Raw genomic sequence first — 14,776 nt, forward strand, 5'->3', positions numbered from 1 at the left:
CCAGATGGTCCTGTGTATAGTGTGACTTTGCTTTAATTATTTCAATCCTCATTCTCCACTCAGAAACTGTTTGACTCTGCCAGCAGGCTCCAGCATTAAAGGACCACCAAGGGACTAGAGAGATGGCCCAGGAGTGGGTTGGTCTTCCAAAAGAACTGGCTTCAGTTCTCAGCACCCATATAGCAGTTCACAACTGTGTAACTCCATTCTCAGAGGGTCCAATGCCCTCTCCTGGCCTGCATGGACACTACATGCATGTGATGTATGGCTCGGTCTACACCATGAGCTCCATAATATCCAGGGCTGCAGAGAGAGGCCCTGTCTCCAACAAAACAAAAAGAATATAGTTCAGTGGTGGAGTGCTCGTGAGATTAATTCACAACTCCTTGGGTTCAAACTCTATCTCCCCTCCTTCCCAAACACCCACAAAATGGAGTACTTAAAACACTGGAGAAATGCTTAGGCAAATCTTCCTCAGGAGTCTGGTCAAGTGCCCACTAACAGGAGACTAACCACTGATACACTAGAGACTACCCAGAGACACAATGGCCGCTCCCCTATCCCTCAAAGCAAGGCTGAAACAGGCTTTGTACCAACTCCCAGACTTCATCCTTCTGCAGAAGGGGACTGTTTTGTTCTATTCTGAGTGCACAAAGGTCAGGGTACCTGTGGGAAGTGATTTCAGAACAGAGGGACTGAGAGGATTGCCATTCTCTGCTGGTAAATGGCATGTTGCTAGTCTGGGTCCTTTTGTTTTCTTTCTTTCTTTCTTTCTTTCTTTCTTTCTTTCTTTCTTTCTTTCTTTTTCTTTCTTTCTTGTTTTCTTTTTGTTTGTTTTGCTAAGACAGGGTTTCTCTGTCTGTCCTGGAACTCTGTACACCAGGCTGATCTCAAACTCAGAGATCTGCCTGCCTCTGTTTCCTGAGTGCTGGGGTTAAATTCGTGCACCACTATTTTCCAGGGTTTGGTTTAGCTTTGTTTTTCTGAGCCAGAGTTTCTCCACATAGCATGGCACTCAATATACACTAGTCCTGCTTTGAACTTACAGAAAACAACTTGCCTCTGCCTCCCATATATTGGGTTTGAAGGCATATTCCCGGTGCCGTTTCTATTCAGGGCTTTTGAAACTATGGCACAAATCACCGGCCAGGGGTTGATCCTGGTTATTCCAATTGACCTGCATCAGGAACAGAAGACCTGACCAAGACTCTGGTTCTGCCTATTGGACCAATCTTTTGCCCTTCCTGCACCTCAAGTAAAGGTGAAGATGACCTCGAAAGCTCCTTCCTCTTAGCTGCTTCTTTTTTCTTTTATGTGCATTGTTGTTTTTTTGTTTTGTTTTGTTTTGTTTTTTTGTTTTTTGCCCGCCTGTATGTCTGTATTAGGGTGTCAGATCCTGGAGTTACAGCCAGTTGTGAGCTGCCATGTGAGTGCTGGGAATTGAATCCTGGTCCTCTAGAAGACCATTCAGGGCTCTTAACCGCTGAGCCATCTCTCCAGCGTGCCCCTAGTTGTTTCTTGAGGGGACTTTGAGAAACAAAGCACTCATGCTCTGGGGAGCCTGACAGGGCTCCCGGCTGCGGAGCACGGCGCCACCGAGCTGGCGGGAGCTGGAATAAGAGCTATTCCTGGCGCCTCTTGCCCTCGCTGGAGGCACAGAGGACATGGCATCCACCCAGGGTGGTGCCTGAGGACCGACGAGCCAGCCAGGTGTGGGGTAGGCTCGCCAGCCGAAAAGGGATGTCTCCAGTTTGCCAGGGACGCGCCCCATGCTTACTCCTTGAGCTGAGGACCTCTGGTCAAAGTGAGGTCCTTTAAAGGCTGGGACTTGGCCTACAACTTTGCCAAGGCCCTTCGGGAGGTGTGCAAAGAACTAGAAAGGATTAAGTAATGATACAAGAGGTGTGGTCAGAATCTTGGGTGGCTCCGCCCAGGGCGTGGCCAAGGGACGAAGTTCCGGGAGCTGCAGCATCTTAAGGAACTGCTAAATCATGCAAGGGACCACCCAGGTTCCCTTGTGTCTCCGCCCATGGTAGGGCGTGGCCAAGGAGCAGACTTGAAAGGTGGAAATTACGTAGTAACACAAGAGGCGGTCCCAAAGTCTCCGGTGGCTCCGCCTAGAGTGTAGCCAAGGAGCCCAACTCGAAGTGTTGGCCAGTGGCTATGTCCATTGAGTGATGGGGCAAAGAACATGCTAGTGGGGAGGGGACGTGGCACACCCAGGGTGTGGCAGGGGTTTACAGGTCTGAAGAGGCTCAAGAGGCGGGGCCAGTCTATGTAGCACCGCCCTCATCATGGTCAGGACCTCATCTCTAAACGGTTCTAGTGTCTGCAGGAATTGCGTATTGGTGCAAGGGGCAAGGCCAGCGCGTAACCAAGACAGCTAGTCCTACAGACCAGTCTTAAAGTGGCTGCAGGAAACACCTCTAATGTGCAAGGTTTGGAGCCAGCACTGATGGTTCCGCCCAAAAAGCTTCTGCTTTGGATAATGGTGCAAAGACGGGGCTGAACTGAGCTCCGGGATTCCGTTTGGCCATGTGACCTAGCGGGGCCCTCCGACCGGGTTGCGGGCAGGGAGATAGGCGGAGCCTAATTGGAAAGGGGCAGGGCTTGGGAGGCGGAGCATGCGCAGGACAGCTCTAGGAAGCACGCTTTGCGGGTGTGTGGGCAATGCTCCGCTGGGCGCGAGCGTGGAGGGTCCCCCGTGGGACACTTGGTGCCTCCTCTCCCAGGTGCTCGGTGGTGCCTATAGCGTTCAATAGCCGAAGTGGCCAAGGAATCGCCGATCCCAGGTCAGTTAAGGACACCCGGAGGTTTGCAGGCGTGCAAACCTGGCCTGGCTCGCCCCTCCCCTCCTTTGGCCTCGCCTCTTCTCCCCTTCACGCTCCCCTTCCTCCCTGGTGGCCCCCACTTTCCAGGCCGTTGCCGCTGTCCTATACGCTTCTAGATGGAGAGGCAACACTCCCAGCCGTCGTCTTTTTGCACGGACTCTTTGGCAGCAAAACCAACTTCAATTCTATCGCCAAGGCGATGGTTAAGAGGACCGGCAGGAGGGTGAGCTTCCGGGTGGGCGGTGGCTAACGGGGAAGTGGACCTCCCTCAGGTCTGGGCTCTTGATAAATGGAAAGTTTCATTGCACGGTAACCCGGAAAACATCTACGAAGAGACCTTATCCTGAAAGGTGCCTTCCAGTTCATTTATGTTAACGGTCTCCACGAATCGGACAAAATAATGTCTGTTAGACTAGCAAAATACACACTGGCCTCCTGGCTTATTCAGCGCCAGTGGCTCCTCTGTGCTCTCCTCACCCCACCACTTACGGTAACCTTTCTAGTCCAGAGGCTTCGCGTCCCTTCCCCCAGCTTCTCTTTGCTATATAAGCCAGCCCTTTCGGCCATGCGCGCTCTCTTGGTCCTCGGCTCCCCTTTTGGCCCGCATTCCCTCACTCCTTGGCACCTCAAGTTGTCATTTGCCATGGTTGTCTCTCCACAGTTCACCATGGCACGTATGCCCACACACAGACTTGCACACATGCATGCTTATATGTGTATATAATAAAATCAAGGAGTAAGTTGTGTAGTGACTAAGGAAGATGCTCAAGACTGACCTCTGGCCTGCACATGAAAATACACACACACACACACACACACACACACACAATTATGGCTCCAGACTTCCCTCCCTGGCTGCTCTGTAGTCCCTTCCAGGCTTTTCATTGTCTGTAATCAGGGTACCAGCATTCCTCCTGTTTTACCTCACTCCTCAGGTGCTGATGGTGGATGCCCGGAACCATGGTACCAGTCCCCACAGTCCAGATGCAAGCTATGAGGCCATGAGTCAGGACCTTCAGGGACTCCTGTCACAGCTGGGCCTGGTGCCCTGTGTCCTCGTTGGTCACAGCATGGGAGGAAAGACAGCCATGCTGCTGGCACTACAGAGGGTGAGCTCTGTTGGTCTCCTCCTCTTTTTTTGGGGGGGGGGGTTGAGACAGGGTTTCTCTGTGTAGTCATGGCTGCCTGGACTCACAGGACTCATGGCTGTCCAGGCTGGCCTTGAGCTGACAGAGATCCACCTGCCTTTGCCTCCCAGAGTGCCAGGATTACAGGCATGTGCTAACACACCCGGATAGGGTCCTCCTCCTAATGAGCTATGCAGCTTAAGTGCCCAGCTGATAGGGTGAGAATCGTCTGTGCCTTGTCTGGCCAGGCTTCAAAAGCTGTGCTGGAGGCCCAGTGTTCTGGTCTGATTCTGTCTCATAGCCAGACATTGTGGACCGATTGGTGGCCATAGACATAAGCCCAGTAGGAACCACACCAGGATCATACCTTGGGAACTTTATAGCAGCTATGAAGGCCGTCCATGTCCCAGAGAAGGTGCCACACTCCCAGGCTCGGAAGCTGGCCGACGAACAGCTAACCTCCCTTGTCAAGGTGATATACACTTCCCCTTTCCCCCATGGTGTTGGAGACTTAAGACATGGCGGAGGAGGAAAAGTGGTGGGTGGGCCTCCTCACAGAGAGGGCCCCTCACAACTGCCCCTCCCCACACCCCCAGGACCCAGGTATTCGCCAGTTCCTACTCACAAACCTGGTGGAGGTAAACGGGCACTTCTCCTGGAGGCTGAACTTGGATACTTTAGCTCAGCACTTGGACAAGATTTTGACCTTCCCAGAGCTACGTGAATCCTACCGAGGGCCAACTCTCTTTCTGCTTGGTGGAAATTCTAGATATGTTCAGTAAGCCAATGTGGGAGCACAGGAAAGGCATGCTTGACCCCTCCCCCCCCAGCTGTGGGAGCCTGCTCGGGTGTGGACGTGGGTATCTGGGAGTCTGGAAATGCCACTGGGTTTGTAGGTTCATGTAACTAATTCTCATTCTCTTGTTCTTTCTCCGCCCTACTCCCCATCTTTGTCTCTCTCCATCTCTCTCTCTTTATTGTGTCCCTAACCCCATCTCAATTGGCTTCACTATGGTGGCCAGACCCAGCCACCACCCGGAGATTAGGCGGCTCTTTCCTCAAGCCCAGATCCAGACTGTGCCTAATGCTGGGCACTGGGTCCACAGTGACAAACCTCAAGACTTCATGGATGCTGTCTGCAGTTTCTTGGCCTAAGAAGTGGCTCCTTGAAAGAACAGGCGGGGGATTCTAGGCTTGGTGTCCATGCCACCTGTCCCTTGCTTCTGCACAGAAAAACTAAGGTGGGAACTGAGAGGTCCCAGGGTACAGAGGGGCTCCAATACTTTAATGAATAAAGACAGTTCCCTTAAAGTTCTGGGATCTGTTTTCACCACCATTGTCCCCTCTGGCTCCGGGAGAGTTGGGCCCAGGAGCCCCTGCCAGCACTTGTGTTCTTTTGCGTGCCCAGAGCACCCCTGGAGTCTCCCTGCATTTGACTCTGCACCCGCTCCTGAACCATCCGTTGCATGTCTTCCTGGGTAGAGGAGAGAGAACTGGTTCAAGGGGATCCCTGAGGACTCAGAAATGTCTTCCAAGCTCCCAGGTCAGGCCCCACCCTACCTCCCAGGCCTCCACCTCCTGCTTCAGCCTCAGTTTCTCCTGCAGGACCTCCAGCAGCTGAGCCTCCACTGTGCGCAACCTGGCTCTGCAGGTGTCCAGCTCAGCTTCCACCGCTTGCTTCCTGTGGGCGACAGGGACAGCGGGGTGGGGGTGGGGTTCTGGTGGCTTTCTTCTGGGGATGTCTGAAGTCCCCTTCCTCTCCTCTAGCAGGAGTCTCCCCCCTCCTCCTCCAACCCCACTTGCAGTTTCTCTTACTTTGCAATGGCTTCATCCCTCTCCTTCAGGATTTGCTCCAGGGAAGGCTCTGGCCGGTTGGCCCCCAGGGCTCCAGCCGCTTGGGATTCTGGGTTCTGTTGGAGGGTGATGGGTGAAAAGGCAGTGGTCTGGGCTTTGTATGAATGAGAAGCCCAACCCTGGGTCCTTCTGCCCTGGCCTTGACCCTGGCTGGCCCTGACCTGCCTTCTGCTATTTCCATCCACTCTTACCACCCTTTGCCTCCAGGGGGCGCTCCACCCTCATCTTGTAAAGCCCCAGGAGCACCACAGCCGGGCGAGCTGAGTCGACCAGGGTACTTTCCGTCTTATTCAGGAGTGGCCTGGTTCAGCAGAATGGACAGTGTTTCGAACTCTCAAGGAGAAAGAGGTTCCCACACAGTCCTCAGGAAATAATAGTGAATGGGCTGGATGCTTACCTTTCAATAGTCCTAGAGACTGCCAGTCTAGTGACTGAGACTCCTGTCAGTTGTTGGAGGCTAGCAGAGGACCCAGCCCTTTGCCCTTCCAGGCAAGACACTCCCTAGCAAACTCCGCCTACGGAAGGACAGCCAGGGGCAAGGAGCAAACACACCTCCCTCCTCTTATAACTTGGAAGGGCCCAGGGCCTTTCCCCCAAGTCTTGCCTTCTTCCACCCCCAGGGGGCCCTCCACCCATGTCTTGAAATAGCCAACGTGGGGAAAACCTAGGCTTAGTCCAGGACTCTGCAAGACTAAGCATGAGGCATGAGGAGGGCTGGACTCTTGGCTGGCCTTTCCCGTAGATGCACTTCCTCTGCCTTCTGAGTGCTGGGTTAAAAGCAAGCATCACCAGCTCCTTACCAATATCTTGAATACCCACCTTCCCACTGCTATTGCTAGTATACCCCAAACATGCAGTGCCAGGCAAGCTTTCTAGCCGAACTACATTTCCAAGCTGAGGGACATTTGTTTGTTTGTTGTTTTGAGACAGGGTTTCTCTGTGTAGCCCTGGCTGTCTTGGAACTTGCTCTGTAGATCAGGCTGGCCCCTAACTTAGAATCCTCTGCCTCCTGAGTGCTGGGATTAAAGGTGTGTGCCACCACAGTAGGCCAGTTTCATACTGCCAGGCAAGTCTAAAAAAAAAAAACAAAAATAAGAAACATCCTTTTAGAATAGAAATCTATCATCGGGTGATGTTGCGGAGGGTAAGAGCACTGGCTGCTCTTCCAGAGGACCCAGGTTCAATTCCCAGCAGCCACATGGCAGTTCACAACTGTCTGTACAGTTCCAGGGAATCCGACACCCTCATACAGACATGCATGCAGGCAAAACACCCTGCACATAAAATTAAAAGTTAATATTTAACAATCTAGCATCACACCTATTTGTCAAGTCTCTAGTGTCAACCCAGAATAATTTGTAACCTGTGAGGTTTTGTGACCTTGACATGTAAACTACTCTTTCATTTGGGCCAGTCCAGTTTTTCCTCTTGATGGGACCATCCTTTTGCACTTCCAACAAAAATATCCCAGAAATGAGGCTGTTTTCTGGTGCTGTTCAATGTGAATTCAAACATGACGTTAATGCCAGTCACTTTAGGTTTTTGGTTTGGTTTGGTTTGGTTTTTTACAAGACAGTCTTTCTCTTTGTAGCCCTGGTGGCCTGACAGTTAGAGATCCACCCGCCTGCCTCTGCCTCCCAGAGCTGGGATTAAAGACATGAACCACACCACCTTGCTATGACTAAGATATTTAATCCATATTAAGGGAAAGAAGATACTTTTGAGACTTTGAGAATCTTTATTTTATTTCTTTCTGGAGTGCTACCTTAGGAATGAACATAGACACTATAGCACATGCTAGGCAAGTGTTCTGCTGCATAGCTATCTTCCATAAACAGGGAGATTCTAAACAGGTGCTCTACCACTGAGCCACACCCCAGCCCCTCACTGGGGGAGTCTAGGCAGGAGCTCTACCACTGAGCCACGTCCTCAGCCCCTCACTGGGGGATTCTAGGCAGGTACTCTACCACTGAGCCACACCCCCAGCCCCTCATTGGGGAATTCTAGGCAGGGGCTCTACTACTCAACCTTACCCCCAGCCCATAAAATAACTGGTTTTGTTTTGTTTTGTTTTTGGAGACAGGGCTTCTCTTTGTTGCCCTGGCTATCCTGGAACTTACCCTATAGACAAGTCTGGTTTGGAACTCAAGTCTACCTGCCACTGCCTCTGGAGTGCTGAGATTAAAGGCACGAACTGCCACCGCCACTACCACCACCTGGCTAGAATAACATTTTTAATATGTTAGCATCCTTGGATTGGGTGGTGGTAGAGGGTTCTTTTGTTTTTTGGTTTGGTTTGGTTGGTTGGTTTTTGTTTTGTTTTTTACTTTGGAGGCGGGGTTTGAGACATGGCCTCTCTGTGTTGTCTTGGCTGTCCTGGAACTCACTCTGTAGACCATGCTGCCTTGAAACTTACAGAGATCTGCCTGTGAGTTCAATGCAGAAGCAGGTGGATTTCTGAGTTTGAGACCAGCTAGTCTACAGGACAATCAAGGCTATAGAGAGACACCAAACCAAACCAAGTAAACAAAAAAGGCCCTGGGGTCTGCAGGTGTCAGGGAAGACACATGGTTATGACAGTAACTATGCAAAGCTGAAATGCAAATGAAGGGTATGAATAACCTTTCACAAGCCAAGAAAATGGAACAGCACTGTCCTTTAATGTCTACACACACACACACACACACTGTGGCTCCTGCGTGACTACACACAGCAATAATAAAGTTAGAAGTTACAAAAAAAAGAGAAACCTAGCTCTCTTTGTCGTCAATAGCTCATTATTTGATCAGTTCCTTAGAATGTCCTAATCTTTCCATGTGACTGGACACCTCTCATCTCTGTTTATAGACCAGGCTGACCTTGAACTCACAGAGATCCACGTGCCTCAGGTTTCTGGGATTAAAGGTGTAAGCTACCAAGCCCAGGTCAATTTTTGTTCGTTGGCTTTATTTTTAGATTTTTATTCTAGTTTTAGTTGTGTGTCTGTGTGGGGATACACACTCGTACAGTGCAGACCCTCCCGGAGGCCAGAAGTAAGGGGTAGGTTCCTGGACCTGGTTTTGAGTGGCTGATATTGAGAGACCAAAAAGATTAAAAATTAGCAGCTATTATTAAGGCCTGAACTAGGTGGGTGGAGAAGTCTAGTAATGCCCTGAGGGGAAGGACCACCTTACTGCATTCTTTCCCCACCTACTAGAGATAACAGTTGCTAGGAAACTGGCCCATCACCCTAGGGAGGGACACCAGGTCATTATGGTCTGAGAACCTTCCTCTAGCCAATCAATTCAAAATGTAGCATTTTGACCAATAGATGCTTGCCAGGCAGGACTTGCCCCTACCTCGGCCATGCTGGGAGGGACCAGAATCTATATCACCTAATTAACCTGGGCACCGGCCTCTCTGCTCCCACCGCTTCGGCAGTGGGGGTGTGTGGGCCCAAGCTGCAGCTTATAATTTACAATAAAAATAACCTCATGTATTTACAGCGGAGTCTAGTTATTCCTGGTCTTTTGGGGTTCGTGAACTGGGCAGAACAATATGGATGCCATATGAGAACAACAGCCAGCCTTAATCACTGAATCATCTCTCCAGACTCTGCCTGATTTTATTTTTTTAATTTTGTATTTTTGATGTGCAGCCCTGGCTGTCCTCAAACTCAGATATATCTGCCTGCCTCTGACTCCCAAGTGCTAGTATTAAAGGCATGCACTACCTCGCCTTCCTGTTTTTGAGGCAGGGCTTTTACATTTCTTTTGTGTCAGGCTTGATGGTTCTGTTAGGTTCAGGGTGGAAGCCAAGAAAACTCACTTCAGATACAGACACTTAGAACGAAATCTTTATTTTCTGAGCTCAAGGTGGTCAGTTTGGAGATCTAACCTGCGTCCTCAGGGAGGCTGTGTTGTGTATTTGAAGGGTGACACTGTAGAGCAAGGCGGAGCAGGGTGGCCTGTAGCATTGTATAATCGTATTTCAACCTAAGGGATTGAGCATGGGAGTCTCCATCAGTCAGGGTAGGGTTAGATTCCTCGGCCGGGAAACGTGAACTTCTTTGACCTTGCCAGCAAGATGGAGAAGTCCCTGAGTTGGCTAGGCTCAGACAACTGTTTTTTTGTTTGTTTTTGTTGTTTTTTAACAAAAGTAGCAGTTCGGATATTGGGAAGTCCCCAGTTCCCCTAGGGCCTGGGGCCTTAAATTAGTTTTTCCCTAAGGCTAAATGGAATCTGAAAACAAAATGGTAGTACTTAGAATAAATTTCTTTTGCTCATTCCCAACATCTCATGCCTTTAATGAGAAGGGAAGGTGTTTTTGGTGTTTGCCTTCCTCTGAGTTCTGAGGACACCAGGCATGTACCTGATGTACTCTGGCAAAACACTCATATGCATTAAAAATAAAAGAAATTGCTTTACTGGATTGTTTCATCTTCCTTTGTGTTTCCTTATGGCATATCAAAAATATTCTGATGGGGCTGGAGAGATAGCTCTGAGGTTAAGAGCACTGGCTGCTCTTCCAGAGGTCCTGAGTTCAATTCCCAGCACCCACATGGTGGATCACAATCATCTATAGTGAGAGCTGGTGCCCTCTTCTGGCCTGCTTATGTACATGCAGGCAGAATATTGTGTACATGATGAATGAATGAATCAATCTTAATATTCTTTCCCAGCACAGAGATAGCTCAGTAGCTAAGTGCCCTTGTTGCAGAAGATGGGAGTTTAGTTCTCAAGCATCCATGGAAGGTGGCTCACAGCTGCTTATAATTCCAGCTCCAAGGGGATCCCATGCCCTCCTCTGGGCACACATAAAATAAGAAAATTACTATACAGGCTGGTCTAGGTAAGTCAGGGTTACATAGAGAAGCCCCATTAAAAAAAAAACAAACAAACAAACAAAAAAAAAAAACAAAAAACACCTAAACCAAACAAACCCTACAATTAACACTTTTGGGGTGTAGCTCAGCAATGAAGTCCCCGCTGGACGGCTGTGGGCAAGGGTCAGTGGAGTGCTTGTGTGAGGCTCTGTTTTATCCCCAGCACTGAAAAACACGCCGAAAAAAAACCTTCCTTCCCCTGCTCCAGTTCCTGCAGCCTCTCTTTCTCCATTCCTCTCTACCAGGGTGTGGCTGCCACCATCTGGAAGGCTTCTGAAGGGAAAGCAGCTGGACAGTCGAGGCAGTTCCACCCCGACCTGAAGGTGGCAGAAGCCCCAACAGAGGCCCCATTGCCCCGGTGTGTGAGAGGCCCAGACGCTTGGCATTTCCCAAGGTTTCTTTAAAATATCTGCTCATCTGACCCTACACGTTTTCTACCCACTCTATTGACACTTCTGGAATCAAGGGACACAGGCCTGTAATCCCAGCACTGGGGAGGTAGAGGCCAAAGAAAAGGAGGGTCATTCTTGGTTACCTATCAGGCAAGTAACCAAGGCAAAGGCCATGCCGGGCATGTTGGCACATATTTTTGTTTGTCTGTTTGTTGTGGTTTTTTTTTTTTTTTCAAGATAGGGTTTCTCTATATAGCCTTGGCTGTCCTGGACTCACTTTCTAGACCAGGCTGGCCTCGAACTCACAGTGTTCCCCCTGCTTCTGCCTACATGCCTGGCTTTGGTGCACACCTTTTATGCCAGCACTCAGGAGGCAGAGGAAGGCAGATCTCTGTGTTCAAGGCCAGCCTTGTCTACAGGACGAGTTCCAGGGCAGCCAAGGCTACACAGAGAAACCAGAAAATAAGAAGGGAGGGAGAAGAGATGGAGGGAGGAACAGAGGATGGAGGGAAAGAAAGAAAGAAAAGAAAGAGGAAGGAAGAAAGAAAAAAGAAAGAAAAGAGAAGAAAAGAAAAAGGTAGAGGCTAGCCTCAGGTAAATGAGACTCCATCTCTACTGATAGCTTTCCCATGAAGCTGTGATTGGGAGCTCAAAAAACAACAACAACAAAAACCCAACCTCAGTCCAATTATCCTTTACCCTGCCTGATTCCCCCCCCCCCCAACTTCCGTCCCTGTAAGATACTCACCCTAAGTAGCCTTGGCTGTTCTGGAACTCCCTATGTAAACAAGGCTGACCTTAAACTTGCTCTATCCACCTGCATTTGCCTTCCCAGTGTCAGGGTTCCAAATGTGAGCCACACACAGAGCTTTACTTCTAATTTTAAGTATATGTGTATTTTGTCTGATGCCCATGTAAGCCAGAAGGGTGTGTCAGAATCCTTGAGCTAACCTTGTGGGAGATGAGAACCAAACCCATCTTCTGAAAGAACAGCAGGTATCTAGCCATCCATTCATTCATCCATCCATCCATCCAACCATCCAACCATCTGTCCATCCATCCATCCATCCATCCATCCATCCATCCATCCATCTATCTTCATGACAGGGTTTCTCTGTTTGTTTATAGGTAGAGCTTCTCTGGGTAGTCCTGGCTGTCTGGAACTCACTCTGTAGACCTTCGAATTCAGAGATCCACCTGTGAGTGCTGAGATTAAAGTCGTGTGCCACCTCTGCTTGGCTTTATTTATTTTATTTTATTATGTGGATGTGTGTCTGTGCACATAAGTATGGGTGCTGATGGAAGGCAGGGGTGTTCAATTTTTGCAGGTGGAGTTACAGGTGCTTTGTGAGGCGCCTGTGTTGTACCCGGAACTGAACTCAGGTCTTCTGCAAGAGTAATAGTCCCTGTTAACCACTGAGTCATCTTTTTAGGTCTTAGACCACTTGAAAACAATTTTTGAGATAGGGTCTTACTAGAGCTTAAAATCCTCCTGCTTTCAAATATCCACTATGATGCATATAGCTTTTCCTCATCTTTGGAAAAGCAATACCAAGGTTCTGGAGAGAGGGCTGAGCAGACAAAGGAGCCTGTTACTAAGCCTGATGACCTGAGTTAAGTCTTCAGGACTGACTTCTGCAAGCTGTCATCTGAAGTGTGTGTGTGACACACACTACTAAACTTTTGTTGATTTTTTAAATAAATTTTTTCAAGACAGGGTTTCTCTGTGTAGCCTTGGCTGTCCTAGAACTCACTCTGTGGACCAGGCTGTCCTAGAACTCACATAGATCCATTGCCCCTGCCTCCTGGATGCCAGGATTAAAAGGCATGTGCCCGGCAAAGTTTTTTTAAAAAGGCAATAGCCATTATTCAAGCATTGGATTCCGTTGGCTCCGCCTTTTACAGATATCCACAACGTAGTTTTTGTTTGCTTGTTTGGTTGGTTGGTTGGTTGGTTGGTTTTTTTGAGACAGGGTTTCTCTGGGTAGCCTTGGCTGTCCTGGACTCACTTTTATAGAGCAGGCTGGCCTCGAACTCAAGAGATCTGCCTGACTCTGCCTCACCTGGTGCTGGGATTGTAGGGGCGTGCCACCTGGCCTGGCTCCCTGTCAGTCTGTTTCAAGATGGACTGATCCTGTTAAAGCTTCTGGTGGATGATATTCGTGCCTCTTCTGCTCTCAAGCCCACCTGGCTCCCATGGGCCCCAGGGGTAGGCTAAGGATGCAGGTCATCACTTAGAGCTCTGGAACCCCACCCCTTTCTGGACTCTTCTGGGCTCTTCCTCATCCACAATGCTTCAGGCCGTCTCACCTCCCCACTGTTCCCACACACATGCTAGACGTGCTCCCTAGTTATTGCTGCTGTATACACTGTTCCCGCCGCCCCCAAGTGCTCTTCCATACACGGCTTAACCGTCCTGAAATATCCTCAAAAGCTGCCTTCTCAGCAGAAACCTTTGATTTAAAGTAGAGAAGAGCTGGGCATGAAGACACAGGACTTCAGTTCCAGTGCTAGGAGGCAGAGGCAGGGGTTCTCTGTGAGTTGAGGGCAGCCTACTCTACATAGTGAGATCCAGGCCGAAAGAAAAAACAGAAAATTCGGAGCAGAGTGTAGTGGTACACACTTGCAATACTAGATTTGGGGAGATTAAAGCAGAGGGACCAGCCAGGCGGTGATGGCACACATCTTTAATCCCAGCACGTGGGAGGCAGAGGCAGGCTGTGAGTTCGGGGCCAGCCTGCTATACAGTGTGAATTCCATGACAGCCAAGGCTACACAGAGAAACCCCATTTCAAAAAACAAAAGAAAACAACGAAAAACAAAAGCAAGGGGACATGAAAGTCCCTGGGCTACATACTGAGTTTGAGCTCCCTCTGGGCTACATGAGACCCTGATTTACTTATTTACTTATTAATTTTTGTTTTTTTGAGACAATTTCTGTGTGCAGCCCTGGCTGTCCTGGAACTCAGACTGGGCTGGCCTCTAACTCAGTGATCCCTCTGCCTCTGCCTTTGAAGTGCTGTAATTCAAGGCCTCCTAGCTGAGACTCTGATTTGAAGAAAATAAACATCAAAAGGAAGTGGGGGTGAGTTTGGCCCAGTCACTGAAGTGATCTGAGTTCGATTGCCAAAACTCGAATGAGAACCCTGGGCGTGGTGGCGTATTCGTGTAAGCAGCCCCGGGGGCTGGGGGGGCAGATCTCTGGCCACTCGGTATCACTGCTTAGCTCCGGACCAGTGAGAGACTATCTCAAAAGTGGGGGCTAGAGACTTGGCTCAGCAGTTAAGGGCTCTGGCTGCTCTTGCAGAAGTCCAGGATTCAACTCCCAGCAACCATCTGGCAGCTCAGAGCTGTCTGCAACACCAGTCCCAGGGGATCTGATGTGCTCTTTGGCCTCGGCAGGTACCAGGCATGCATGTGGTGACCACATATACCCGAAGACAAAATACTACACACATTTTTTTTCCCCCTGAGACAGGGTTTTCCTGTGTAGCCCTGACTGTCCTGGAACTTGCTCTGTAGACCAGGCTGGCCCTGAACTTAAAGATCCACCTGCCTCTGCCTCCTGAGTCCTAGGATTAAAGGCGTGTGCCACCACTCACCTCATAAAATAAATATTTTTCAAAAGACAAAAGCAAGTTGGAACAGAGGTAGAAATTATATAATAAAGGGTGCTTAAAAAAAATGCTGCACACTTTTAATCCTAGC

At 49.5% G+C, this 14,776-nt stretch overlaps 1 protein-coding gene and 1 long non-coding RNA gene across 2 annotated transcripts; one reads left to right on the top strand and one right to left on the bottom strand.

Moving 5' to 3' along the window:
- The first annotated feature begins 2,633 nt into the window (after positions 1-2,633).
- On the top strand, positions 2,634-5,269 carry Abhd11 (abhydrolase domain containing 11). Its single transcript, XM_055606347.1, has 6 exons — positions 2,634-2,792; positions 2,919-3,054; positions 3,767-3,940; positions 4,260-4,430; positions 4,555-4,736; positions 4,981-5,269. The coding sequence occupies exons 1-6, from the start codon at positions 2,671-2,673 to the stop codon at positions 5,111-5,113; spliced, it is 918 nt and encodes a 305-aa protein (XP_055462322.1). The 5' UTR covers positions 2,634-2,670; the 3' UTR covers positions 5,114-5,269.
- On the bottom strand, positions 5,223-6,310 carry LOC129676070 (uncharacterized). The gene is made up of 4 exons (XR_008720018.1): positions 6,210-6,310; positions 5,774-5,868; positions 5,519-5,639; positions 5,223-5,432 (listed from the first exon to the last, which is right to left on the bottom strand). It is a non-coding gene; the product is annotated as an uncharacterized LOC129676070 (long non-coding RNA).
- Positions 6,311-14,776: the final 8,466 nt, after the last annotated feature.

The sequence above is a fragment of the Psammomys obesus genome, unplaced genomic scaffold (genome assembly GCF_907164565.1).
Source record: "Psammomys obesus unplaced genomic scaffold, mPsaObe1.curated_primary_1811, whole genome shotgun sequence".
NCBI classification, from domain to species: domain Eukaryota; kingdom Metazoa; phylum Chordata; class Mammalia; order Rodentia; family Muridae; genus Psammomys; species Psammomys obesus.